This window comes from Belonocnema kinseyi, chromosome 7, assembly GCF_010883055.1.
Source record: "Belonocnema kinseyi isolate 2016_QV_RU_SX_M_011 chromosome 7, B_treatae_v1, whole genome shotgun sequence".
Taxonomy (NCBI): Eukaryota; Metazoa; Arthropoda; class Insecta; order Hymenoptera; family Cynipidae; genus Belonocnema; species Belonocnema kinseyi.
In genome coordinates this window covers 45,025,336-45,038,879 of record NC_046663.1, presented here as the reverse complement: position 1 = coordinate 45,038,879, position 13,544 = coordinate 45,025,336, and the positions used below count along the sequence as shown (strand labels likewise).

Genomic DNA, 13,544 nt, shown 5'->3' with positions numbered 1-13,544 from the left:
ACCAAAAAAGACGAATATGCAATTAAATACATGAATTTTTAACCAAGTAGTTGTTTTCAAGCAGAAAGATGAATTATCAAATAAAAAGAATAAACTTCCAACGAAAAAGGCGCATTCTTAAAAAAACACTTACATTTTTTATCAAGAATGGAATGGTTAAATTTTCAGATAAAAAATTAATTTTTAATCACAAAAAAAGGAATTTTCAACAAAAACTTTAATCTTCAACCAAAAAGATGAATTTTTAACTAAAATGATGAATCTTCAAACAAAAAATTAATTTTAGAAAAATGGTTGAATCCTCAAACAAAACAGATTATTCATTATCAATCAAACAGTTTTATATTTAACCAAAGAAAATTTAATATTTCTATCAATGTTTTTTTGAAAAGAGATGAATTTCTACTAAAGCAGAGAAATTTGAAATTCTTCGAAAATTTTAAAAGCTCTGGAAAATTATTTAAAAAATGTTTAATATCACAAAATCTGTAAAATCTTTTGAATCTTCTTAAAGCTCTCAAAAATACCTTGGAATCTTTTGAATTATTCAAAAATAATGAAAATCCTTTGAAATCCAATTACATAACTGAACTTATTTGAAAATTCCTTAGAATATTTTTTAATAACCTAAACTATTTCAAATTGTGAACAATCTTTTGAAATAACACAAAACTTTTTGAAGCTTTTGAAAATTTCCTGAATTAAAAACAAAAATCAACTTAAATATTTCAAATTTGTTTAAATACTTTCAAACTATATAATCCTACAAGATTTAAAATCCTTGGAAAAAAAACAACAAATGATTGAAATATATTAAAATTACCCAAATACATTTTTAATCTTTTAAAATATCTTGAAATCAACTGCAAATTCCTTCGAATCTTATAAAACATCCGAAAATCTTTTGAAATACCTCGAGGTTTTTTAAAGCTCTTTAAAATTACTTGGAATTATTAGAAATACCATAAAATCTTCAAAATTCTTTGAAATTCCTTCAATCTATGGAAAATTAACTGAAAATTCCTTGGAATCTTTTGAAGCATCCTGAAATCTTTTAAAATACCTCGAAATTTTGCAAGGCTCTTAATTTTTTTTAAATATCCTAAAATATTAAAAATTGTTTTAAATTCATCGACCCTATTTTCCCAATTCTTTGAAATCCCTTCAAATTAATCAAATTAACGGCAAATTCCTTGGAATTTTTTAAAATAAACTACGAAATCTTCCAAATTCTTTGAAATCCCATAAAATTATCGAAATCAACTGAAAATTCTTTGGGATTTTTAAAATACATATCCTAAAATCGTTAAAATTCTGTTAAATTTCTTGAAATTACTTGATATTTTTAAAGTTCAAGAAAATTGTTTGGAATTTTTTAAAATAACCTAAGAAATCTTCAAAATTCTTTGAAATCCGATTATACCAACTGCCAATTCCTTGGAATTTTTAAAAATACATACCCTAAAATCCTGTTAAATTTCTTGAAATCACTTGATATTTTTAAAGCTCAAGAAAATTGTTTGGAATTTTTTTTTAAATAACCTAAGAAGTCTTCAAAATTTTTTGAAAACCCATAAAATTATCGAAATCAACTGGAAATTCCTTGAAATCTTATAAACCATCCAAATATCATTTGAAACACCTCAATTTTTTTTTAATTCTTGTAAATCAGGGTGGCGATTTGGTGGAAGATTTCAAATTATCGGTTTTTCTCGGTCAAGATTCTTAAATTTTCCCGATCAATTAAAATTAACACATTCATACCTGCCGCTAAACGCCAAAAATTGTTTGCATTCATTACGTTAATTCTCAACATCCTTAAACACAATAGATCACGTTGAAAAATAAATAAATTTTGAAACAAATACTTAAATTTTCCAATAAAAAATATCAATTTCCAACAAAAAATGGAATAGTTAAATTTTTAGTTGGACATTAATTTTGAAAAAAAAGAAACGATTTTCAAGAAAATAGTTCAATTTTAAACCTGACTGATGAATTTTCCACTCAAAACTAACTTTAAAAAGAATAGTTACATTTTTCAATAAAGTGATAAATTTACAACTTAAATTGTAAATATTTATTTGGAATAGTTGAATTTTAAACCAGAAAGATGAACTTTTGACCAAAATGATGAATTTTCCATCAAAAATTGAATAATTAAATTTTTAGACAAAAAATGACTGTTTAACCAAAGAAATTAATTTTTATTAAAAACTATGGAATATTCAAGTGGAATAATAGTTAAAAAAAATCCCTTTTCATCAAAAGAAAAACAAGTTTTCAATAAAATAGCTCGTACTTAAACAAAAGAAATGAATTTTTAAATAAAGCATTGAAGGTTAGACAATAACAACTTTAAAAGAAAAAGATAATTTAACAAAAACAATTGTTTGTAACAAAATATATGGATTTTCAATTTTTCAATTAAAAAAGACATATTTTCATCCAAATTGTTGACTAGATAGTGATCAAGAAAAGGTTAATTATCAACCAAAAATGGACATTCAAATTTTCAATTGAAGGGATTTATTTTGAAACTGATAAATTATTAACTAAAATTATTTATCTTCATCAGGAAACATGTAATTTTATTCGAAAAAGATGAAATTTCAACCGTGAAAAGTAATTTTAAAATTACTATGATTTACTTAGATTAAACTGAGGTAATTTGAAAAATCTGCGACTGTAGATAAAGTAGAAATCACTTTTCTAAATTGACCAAAATCATTAAAATAATGAGTTTTAATTTTACTGCGATCAGAAGTAAATTCCCGTTCCCGGTTTCGCGATCAATTCCCCACCCTGAAAATGTATTTGAATTATTAACATACCATAAAATCCTTGCAATTTTTCCAAATAGCCTAAAATTCTTTGAAATAAATTAAAAATTATTTCAAGTTATTAAAATATAATAAAAATGCCCTAATATATTTTTAATGTTTAAAAATCTATTGAAATACTTTGATATTTTTGAAAGCTCTAGAAAATTCCTTGGATTTTTTAAAAATAACATGAAAAAATATGTAAAATTTGTGGAAATCCTTCCAAATTTTGAAATTATCTAAAAATTCTTCAGATTTTTTTTAAATGCCCTAAAATCTTTGGAAATACCTTGAAATTTTTTGAAACTCTACAAAATCCCTCAATTCTTGATGATAAATTATTTAACAACTTATTATTGTAAAACATCTTGAGAACTTTTAAATCCACGAAAATCATTCAAATCATCGCATATCTTTGAAAATTCTAGAGATTATTTACAACCACATGAAAATAGTTACAAATCTCTTGAAACTTATTAAAGCTCTAAAAAAAATTCTTTGGAAGTTTTAAAAATACTTTAAAATCTTCCAAATGATTTAGAATTCTTTCAAATTATTGAAATCTGTTTAAAACTCTTTGGAATCATAAAATACTTCAAAATATTTCAGATTCCTTTACATCCTTTAAAATGCCTTTTTTTTTAAATCTTGAGAATACCTTGAAATTGTTGAAGAAAATTTAGAAATAGACATAGGTTGGAATTCAATAGGGGTGGTTAACTCGTGGTTTAATTTACTGAAACGAAAGTTAATAAAGGGACTAAAAAGTGATTTAAGAAAAAAGTTACTTAAAGTGTTTATTCCAGAAATTCCCTGACTTTTGCCATTTTTTTCTTTCAAAATCACTGTAATTTCTCTGATTTCCCTGACCTGTGACTACCTAGTTTCAATAATAATTTTGTTAAGCTTACTTCGCTTTCTTCCTCAGTACTGTCATCATCTTCATCTTCTGCCTCGTCACCGTAGTCTTCGGATTCTCCATCTGGTGGTAATGGACAATGGATTGGATCTAAGGAACTTGGTCCTGGAATTCCTTCGACACCTTCCACAGGGCTTGGACTTGTTCCTCCGGGTTTTTCTCTATTTATACCTTTCGACGACGATGACGGGACAGACATTACTGGCCTGAATTGTTAGTTTGATTTTTTTCTACAATCACAATTAAAATAATCCATGACAAGTATTGTCAGGGTCTCTACTCAAAACCTGGAAAAAAATTAACCCAGGCTGGCCATTTTTTTTAAATTTTCGTCTGCCGGCTTTCTCCCGGTGCATATTCGTGATTTTTCTCGGTTTATAAAAAAAATTAACTTTCTTTGTACAACCCACGGTTTTTTTCATATATATTATAAATTTCGGAAGGCGATAAATGTCAGCAAACTTTTTTGTAAAAAATGAATGGATTTTTAAATCATATAATAAGAAGGATAATGAAACTGTTGTTCCTAATAAAGGAAAGTACAGATAAGCGTTTTATTTCACAATAGTAGCAAATGCACACGCGCAAATCGCGCGTTCCTGTCTCTGAATTTCTTTTTACCAACATGAAAATATGCGAATTTAAAAATCCATTATTAAACCAATTTTGTTAATATAAGGTTTTAAATGTTTTTGAAATAATAGTTAATAATGAAAAATTTCGAATTGCAGGGTTTTGAAATTTTGAAAAATATACCAACGATTTTGGACAATTTAATTAGAAAAAGGAGTTGAATTGTATAATTTATAAGTTGAAGCGCTAAAAATTAAAGAATTGTAATTTGATTTGGAGAATCACGAAATTAGAATGATCTTAGATTAAAAAATTTTAAATATGACAAAGTCAAAACGTTAAAAATGGTATATTTAAGATTCAAATTTTGAAAATTGGATAGTTTAAAATTAAGAGTAATTGAAATGATATTCTTTATAATTAAAAGCGTTCAAAATAAATAATTATAAATTGAAGACTTTTAAATTTGAATAATTTAAATTTAAAGCGATTAAAATTTGACAATTTAATATTGAAAACTAAATTGAATCTTTCAAATGCCAAGCTTCTGATATTCTAGAATTTTAAATTGTCATGATATAATAAAGTTGCAAGTTTACGTATTTAAAATAAAAACCTTTCGAAATATATAGTAATTTTAAATGAGAAACGTTAAAAATCAAAAAATAAATACTTCCAAACGTTAAAACTTAAATAATAATAATTTAGAAACAAAAAATTAGAAAAAATTGTTAAATTTTCAAACAAAGAGATAGATTTTCAACTAAAATGATAAACCTTTAATAGAAGAGATTAGTTTATAACAAAATGCAACTTTCAACAAAGTAGTCGAAATTTCAACTAAAAAAGATTAATTCTCAACGACAAACAAAACAGTTAACCTGTATTTTTAGCAAAAAAATTCAAATTTCTACTGAAGCAGATGAATTTGAAATTCCTTGAAATTTTTAAAAGCTCTGAAAAAATATTTAAAAAAATGTAAATAGCATAAAATCTGTAAAATCCTTTGAATCCTTTTAAAGCTCTCAAAAATACCTTGGAATCTTTTAAAGCATTCAAGAATAATTAAAATCCTTTGAAATACAATTACATTACTGAACTTTATTGAAAATTTCTTAGAATATTTTTAAATAACCTAAAATATTTCAAATTGTGAACAATCTTTTGAAATAACACAAAACGTTTTTAAGCTTTTGAAAATTCCTTGAAATTAAAAAAAAACTTAGATATTTCAAATTCTTTGAAATCCCTCGGGACATTAAAACATTAAGACTAATTAGAAAACTTCTAAAATAAAAAATAAATTGAATTATATAAAATAAAAACCTTCCGAAATTTAAAACTGAACCAAATTTTAGGCACAAAAAATTGTGTTATTAAAACTTTTTTATACTCAAAACACTTTAAAATTTCAATTATTGGAAGTCAATTAAAATCGCTTAAAAATTAATACTTTTCAAGTTTCTAATTCAATTCAATTTTAATTGAAAATTAAAACCTAAAAAAGGAAAAAATTTAAAATTTAGCGCTGTTAATAAAAATTCAGAAATCTCAAATTGTAACCACTTGCAATTACCGAAAGTGTCCTTTTACTGATGTACCAAATTCAGATAGATTAATTTTCATCGTTTTTTATTTTAAACTTAATTCAAAATTTTTATATTTCAAATCTTCTTTTAGAATTATCATTCATCATAGAAATTTTCGAATATAAAATATTTTTCAATTTGAAATGACTTATTTGTTTAAAATTTCAACTAAGAATCGGAGAATTTTGAGATTTTAAATATAAAATTAAAAATTAAGATTAAGAATACAAAATAATATTTTTATTATATGATTTCATTTTTTTTAATGTACAGTTTCATGCTTTTCAATCAAAAATTGCTCTATGTTTACATCCAAAATTATTCAATTCAAAACTGACTATCAAGGGCTTTAATATAATATTTCGAAATATTTAAGAGCGAAATGGTCCTAAAGCTTAAATGATTTGAATTTGAAACAACAATACATTGAAATTTAAAATTCCAAACATCCAAAAATTATTCTAAAAATATACTATTAATAATAAGTATCATATGTAGTATCAAGTGACATTTAAAAGCACTGGATAGGTTTTTTTTAGTAAAAGATCTAATTTTGTCAAATCAACAGTCCTTGTTATTTTCACCATTACAAATTGCAGAATTTTAAATAATGCGAGAAATATTGTAAACCTTTAAAGTTTAACTATTCTAAACAATTTGAAAAATATATAATTTCTAGATGGGAATTTTCAAGAATGACAGAATGCGCAAAATATGAAATTCATTAAAATATTTCGCAATTTTTTAAAACAATTGAAACGGAATATCTATATAGTTTCACGAGTTTATTATACATTCATTTTTTTTTATCCAAATAATATGTTTAATTTCGAAAGATTTGACAATTTATATTACAAGATATTCTAGAATATATTAGTGTAATTAATTTATTAAATAATAATTGAAACAATTTTTATTTGATTTTCTTATACATAAAATTCAGTTCATATTTATGTAAAATTAATGTGGATAATATATTAAATTCAATGTATTTTCGTAAAATTCCAAACTTTGCAAGTAAAAATATTGCACTTTGAACCAAAAATGGAAAAATTAAATTTTTAGTTGAAGAAAATGAATTTTTCACGAAACAAACCAATTTTTAACCTAAGTGATGAATTTTCAACAAAAACAAAATTAAATATTTTGCCGGAATACTTGAATTTTTAACCAAAAAGATTAAATTTCAAACAAGCAGATTAATTCTCTACCACAAAAGACAATTTTTCACAAAATACGAGTATTTTCAACAAAATAGAGACATTGATATGTAGAAAAGACAAATATCCAACCAAATAGTTGAATTTTTAACTAGAGATAAATTTAAAAAATGGCAAAATTAAATTGAACTGAAATAGATCAATTTTAAACAAAAAAGAGGAATAAAAAAAGTAAAACTTTCAATAAAAGAGTTCGAAATGATCAAAGTTTTCACTAAAAACACACAAATTTATACCCAAAAAGTTCAATTTTATTCAAATAAAAAAAAAAGAATGCAATCTAACTGATGAATTTTCATTCATAATGACGAGTCATCAAATCGAGCAGTTGAATTTTAATCAAATAAGTTGAATGTTCAACTATAATGTTGAATCTGAAACTAAAATAGTTGATTTTTCAACGAAACATACTAGTTTTCAACTAAGAAGATTAATTTCTACTAAAAATGACGAATTTTGAACTAAAAAAGATCAATTATCAAGCAAAAATTGAATAGTTAAATTTTTAATTAAAAAATATAATTTTTAAATAAAAAACAAATTTTTTTATGGGCCGAACTAAAATGATGAACCTGCTACTGGCATAGTTGAACTTTAAATCAAAAACATAAATTTGAAAATAAAATGATGAATCTGTAACTAGAATAATTAAATGTCCAAACAAAAAGAAGAATTTTTATCCAAAAAATATTAATTGCTATAAAAAAATATACTTGGAAAATTAATGTATAAACAGAGAGACGAATTCTCGACTTAAACGTGAAATATATTTAATATTGGAATAACTACATTTTCAGTTGAAAAAAACTGATTTTCAAAAAAATAGTTACGTTTTCAAACAAAGTGATGAATCTTTCAACTAATATGTTTAATATTCAACTGGAAGTTTAATTTTAAACCAAAAAGATGAATTTTCATCCAAAATTATGAATATCTAAATGGCATAATTGAATTTTTAACTGAAAATATGAATTTTGAACCAAGAAGATTACTTTATACCAAAAATACGAGTTTGCAACTAAGAAATATAGTTTTCCAACCAGAAAATGAATATTTAAAAACTTCATGTTAAACCAGAGAGATTGAGTTTTAATTAAAATAATATGCAAATTTTATATTTAAATTTTCAGTTAAAAAAAATTAATTTCGAACCAAAAAAAAAACGAATTTGCAGCAACATAGTTCAATACAGTAATATAAAGCTACTTTTACAAATAAAGAATCATTGCTATTCAATTTTATATTTCCGTTCTTTTTAAATTACGATTACTTTCCATATAAAATAGCGGGTTTGTTTTATCCATTTTATCGCATACAAACAATAACAATAACTTGTAAATAAATTATGTTGGCGGAGGTGACGTAGTCTATTTACAAGTTTCGCAATATTGAATTCTTATTGTTTCAATAAAGCTGAAAATGTTACAAAATCACGTTCTTTTATTAAACTTTCCTCTTTGCCACATTTCCCATTCCTGCAGAATTCTTTTATTTAATATAAAGAGTCCGAAATAAATTCATATTTTTTCCTTAAGCAATTAGCAGTTTTCCACTATATAATTAGTAAATATGGGCTAATCAAATTAATTATTTTCTACTAATCATTTAATCAATCTGACACTAAAATGATCGATAATTGTTCAAACAAGTTTTTTTTAAAAGAATTAACATTATTCAGGGAAAATAATATTGTGTACAATATTTTTCAGAAGGTTTGAAACAAGGCAAGATTGGACCAAAAAATTTCAAAAAACTTAGAAATTGCTTTTTGAGAGATGTATTACACAGAGGACAAAGAAATTTTCCGATCGAAATAAAACGTTTCTTCATATAAAAATGTAAAACTCGGAATTTTTTAACAAAAAAATTTAAATTCCTGTACATTTCCTGCAAGTTTTTTTTTAAAAAGTCCTATATATATTTGAGTTTAATAAGTATTTCTTACACTAATGATTTTTATGACAATCTATTGGGATTTTATACAAAAATATGGTTATTATTAATATACACAAAACGGTACATCTGTATTGCAGTCATAACCACCCTGAAAATCAAGCAGATGAATTTCTACCAAGAAAAAATTTTCAGTCAAGAATGAAAAATAATGTTAAGCAAATTGTTGAATTTTTAACAAAAAAGATTAATGTTTATCAAAAAATTTTATAGTTGATATTTTCACTATAAAATTTTAATCAAAAATAAAAAACAGTTAAATTTGGCCAAACAGTATATATTTTCAACATGACTAGATTTTGACAAAAAAAAGTTGATTTTCTACCAAAAAAGACGAATTTTTAACAAAAAAAACATAATTTTTCAACCAAAATGTTGAATTTCTAACCAAAAATGGAGTAGATGAATTTTCAATAAAAACAAAAACGGATTTTCTACAAAACAGTTTTATTTTATACCTATTTGTTGAATTTTCAAGCCAAAAAGCCTAATTCTCTACCAAACAATTTAATTTAAAAAAAGAACATGAAATAACAACAAAAAAGGTAATTTACAATTTCTCAGTTGACTTTTTAGACAAAATATTTGAATTCGTAGTTTAAAAAAACTTGTTTACAACGAAACGAATTTTTAATTAAATTTTGTAGCCAAAAAAAACGAACTTCTAACTAAAATTATGAATCTTCAATGAAAGAAAAATAAAATTTAAAAAAATTCGTTCAACTTTCAACCAAGAAGTGGAATTTTTAATGAATAACTTTTTGGTTTAAAATTCTACTTTTTGGTTTCAAATTCTACTATTTAGTTAAAGATTTAACTATTTTATTGCAAATTAAAGTATTTTGTTCAAAAGTAATCGTTTTTGGACAAAAAATTATATTGTTTGGCAGAAAATTCATTTTCTTTTATTGAAAATTCATATTTTTTGTATGAACATTCATCTTTTTTGATTGAAAATTAATTCTTTTTATTTCAAAAGTCTATTATTGTATTTTTGCGTAATAAATAGTCTTTTTGACTTAAAAAACATACTTCTTGTGAAAATTCAACGATTTTTTTTAGAAAGTCATCGTTTTTGGTCAAAAATTTATACTTTTTTAGAAAATTCATATTTTTTTGTTGAAAATTTATCTTTTGGTAGAAAAATCTTTTTTTTAGTTGTTGAAAATTCACGTTTTATATTTTTGAAAGTTAATAATTTTTATTGAAAATCTACGATTATATTTTTGGTGTTTAGTTCAAAATTCTACAAATTGTTTGAAAGTATATTTTATTGAAAATTGCACTAGGTTCTTAAAAAGTCACCTTTTTTTGTTTAAAATTCACCTCTTGGTTCAAAAAATCTATTTGGATTGATGGTTAGTTTTTTTTTTATCAAAAACTAAAGTATTATATTTATTTTCCAGAATTAATCTGAATTCAACTATTTTGTTAAAAATTCATTTTTTTTCTCGAATATTGATACTTTTTGGACTGAAAATTCACTTTTACTTTAAAAATCGTCTTTTTGGGTGGAAAATTAAACTATTTGCAAAAAAAATATCACCTTTTGTCTAAAAATTCATCTCTTGGTTCAAAATTCTACTATTTGGTTAAAAATTTAACTGTTTTGTTAAAAGTCATCCTCTTTGGTTAAAAATTTATCCTTTTTTATTAAAAGCTAATTATTTTTATTTGAAAAAAATTATATTTTTATTTTATAATTAATCTAAATTCAACTATTGTCTTAAAAAGTAATCTTTTTTTATCAAAATTTCAAATGGTTTATTAAACTCTTGTATTTTTTGATAGAAAATCAATCCTTTTGGTGAAAAAATCCTCATTTGTTAGAAAAGTCATATTTTTTAGTTGAAAATTCGTCTTCCTTGCTTTAAAATTAAACTGGCTTGTAAAATATTCATCTTTTCAAATTAAAAATTTAAGATTATGTTTGAAAATGCAACTTTTCCTGGTTGAAGTTTAATCTTTTTTGTTTGAAAATTCGAACATTTGGTTCAAGATTCGTCGATTAGGAAAGTGTAATAAAAACTGTATTTGGTGTGCAAGTTGTAATTTTGAATAAAATTGTACTTTTTCCACAGAAAAATGGTGACAAACGATGAGAAACCCCAAAATAGGAGAAAAACGTGACATTCCTAAAATAGGTGACAAAAGGTGAATAGGTGACACTCTGTGATGACTGATATTGTATAATAAAATAAAAGATGTTAACTCTGATTCTTCGTCTTTTGTTACAAAATTAAATTAAATCCTCTTTTTAAACAAAAAACTTTTGAATGACTGGAGATTTATTCCTCTTCCACATAGTAATTTTGTGGGGTTTTAAATTATCTTTTTTTTTGGCAAGCTTTACAAATTATTTTAAAGGCTTCCAAACTTCTTAATACAAAAAAAATATATATTAAAAAAAAATGCAGCAGTTGAAAAAATAAAAACATATAAACTCAAAATTGAGCATTTTTAAATTCTATTTTATTTATCATGATTACTTATCACTAAAAGGTCCTGACTTGATCAAAGTATTTTTCCAACCGAACTGTAAGAAAATAATTAAATTCTAAAGTAAAAATTAGAATTCTTCACGGAGGTTAGTTGTTCGTTCTATCATTCTTTACGGAAATCCCCTACTCCAAGGTCCAAATTATAATTATTCACGGAAATCCCCTGTTCTGTCAGAATATTCATTTACCAAATTTTCTATTATAATTCACAAAAATAGGAACTCCCTTTTAAAAAATTTGGAAGGGTGAAGTTTCAAATAAAAATTCCGACTTGGGACAGGGATTTATTTTAAATTTTCTTCTTCTAAATTCTAATTCACGAGTTCAATAAATTTTAATGATTTCAAATTATATTTACACATTTAAAAAGATTTCTAAACATTAAAAAATAGTTGAAAGATTTCTTATTTGGAAAAGAGATTTTTTTAAAGAAATGTACATTTTATTATAATTCTTTACGGAAAATCTATGTTTCAATATGCAAATTCCCTGTTTCGAACTAAAAATTATAATTCTTCTCGAACATGACCTGTTTCGAAGTAAAAATGATCATTCTTCACGAAAATTTCCAGTTCCAAAGTCTAAATTATAATTATTAACGGAAATTCTCTCTTCCAAGTCAGAATGATATTTACGAAATTTTCATTATAATCATTGATTTTTTAAACCAAAAAGTTTAAGTTAATTTTGTATAAGAATTATTTAAATTTTAGTTCTGCAAAGTCGAATCTTGATTCATTTAATTGCTGAACAAAAAAATTTGATATTTTTCATATGATAATTTACGGAGCTTCTAAAATTCTTATCTCGAAATTAGACTAAAATGATAACGTAGCAATAAAAGACGAGACTTAAATCCGGGTATTTTTATAAATATTGGAAACTCTGCAATTCGAACTTGAACTTTTCAAGCAGAATCTGCCATTTCAAGTGACAATCTTGCATAATGCATTGCATAAGCGAAAATAATTTGTTTACAATTACTTTGAAATTCACAGTTGAATAGCTCTAGATTGCGTAAATTGTAAGAGTTCAAAGTTCTACTTTATTTTAATTACGTGATTAATAAATTGCTTACTCTCTTGGTATTAAGCGAGCTTAAGGGCGTTGAAAGTAGGGTACAACTTCTAAATTGGATTGCCTCATTTCACTCCATAAATACTAGAATTGCATCTATTTCAGATAATTAGGACCTATTCCTGTTTTGAATCAAATAAACAATATGTAGATTTTTGAAGATTTTAAAATAAAATTAGGAAGGTTTTTAAAGACTTTAAAAGGATTTAACATAACTCATTTTTTTCAATAAGATATGAGGAAAAATTGAAATTGATTCTTTTATTTTGAAAAATTAATTTGAAAAAAATATTTATAAAGTTTTTAAAACGTTCGTAATGACTTTCTAAATTGTTGGAAAAGCATGTAGCAGCACTTAAATGAAAATTTTACAATTGTGCAAGATTAAAAATTGTTTTAAAAATTCAAATAAGTTAAAGAGATATTTAGAAGTATTGAGAAGGTTTAAAAAAGTAAGTTTAATCTTATAAAGATTTTAACGGATTTAAAATGTAGATTTTTGAAGATTTCAAACAACAAAATTATAAGTTTTTAATTTAAAAAAGATTTCTGGGAAATTTTTAAAATTATTTTCTCTGTCACAAAATTTATTTTAAAGAATATTTCAAAGTATATCAGAAGATTACTAAAGATTTCCAAAATCATTAAAAAAATAATCTGGAAGATTTGAAAGAAAACTGGTTATTTTGCAGAATTTTTCTTAAATTTTTAGGAAAAATTCGAATTATTTTAAAAGATAACGTTTTTCAAATAATCGAGCATTAAAAATATTTTTAAAAATTGAAACACAATGTAAATTTTGAAACATTTTGCGAAAATTGGGATTTATATTTTTCGTCGAAAATTGGTATATTTAATTTAAAAAAAAATGTATATGTATAATATGT

At 23.6% G+C, this 13,544-nt stretch overlaps 1 protein-coding gene across 3 annotated transcripts in view; it reads right to left on the bottom strand.

The window, feature by feature from the left end:
• LOC117177316 (F-box/WD repeat-containing protein 7) overlaps positions 1 to 13,544 on the bottom strand; it is a 45,310-nt gene that overhangs the window by 28,269 nt on the left and 3,497 nt on the right. For 2 of the 3 annotated variants that reach the window (XM_033367927.1, XM_033367926.1), the window contains one exon: positions 3,737 to 3,974. In XM_033367927.1, the coding sequence (XP_033223818.1) occupies positions 3,737 to 3,943 (207 nt within the window). In that variant the 5' untranslated portion in view covers positions 3,944 to 3,974. Of the gene's footprint in view, positions 1 to 3,736; positions 4,032 to 13,544 lie in introns of all 3 variants that reach the window. The other variant, XM_033367928.1, reaches the window with a different exon arrangement.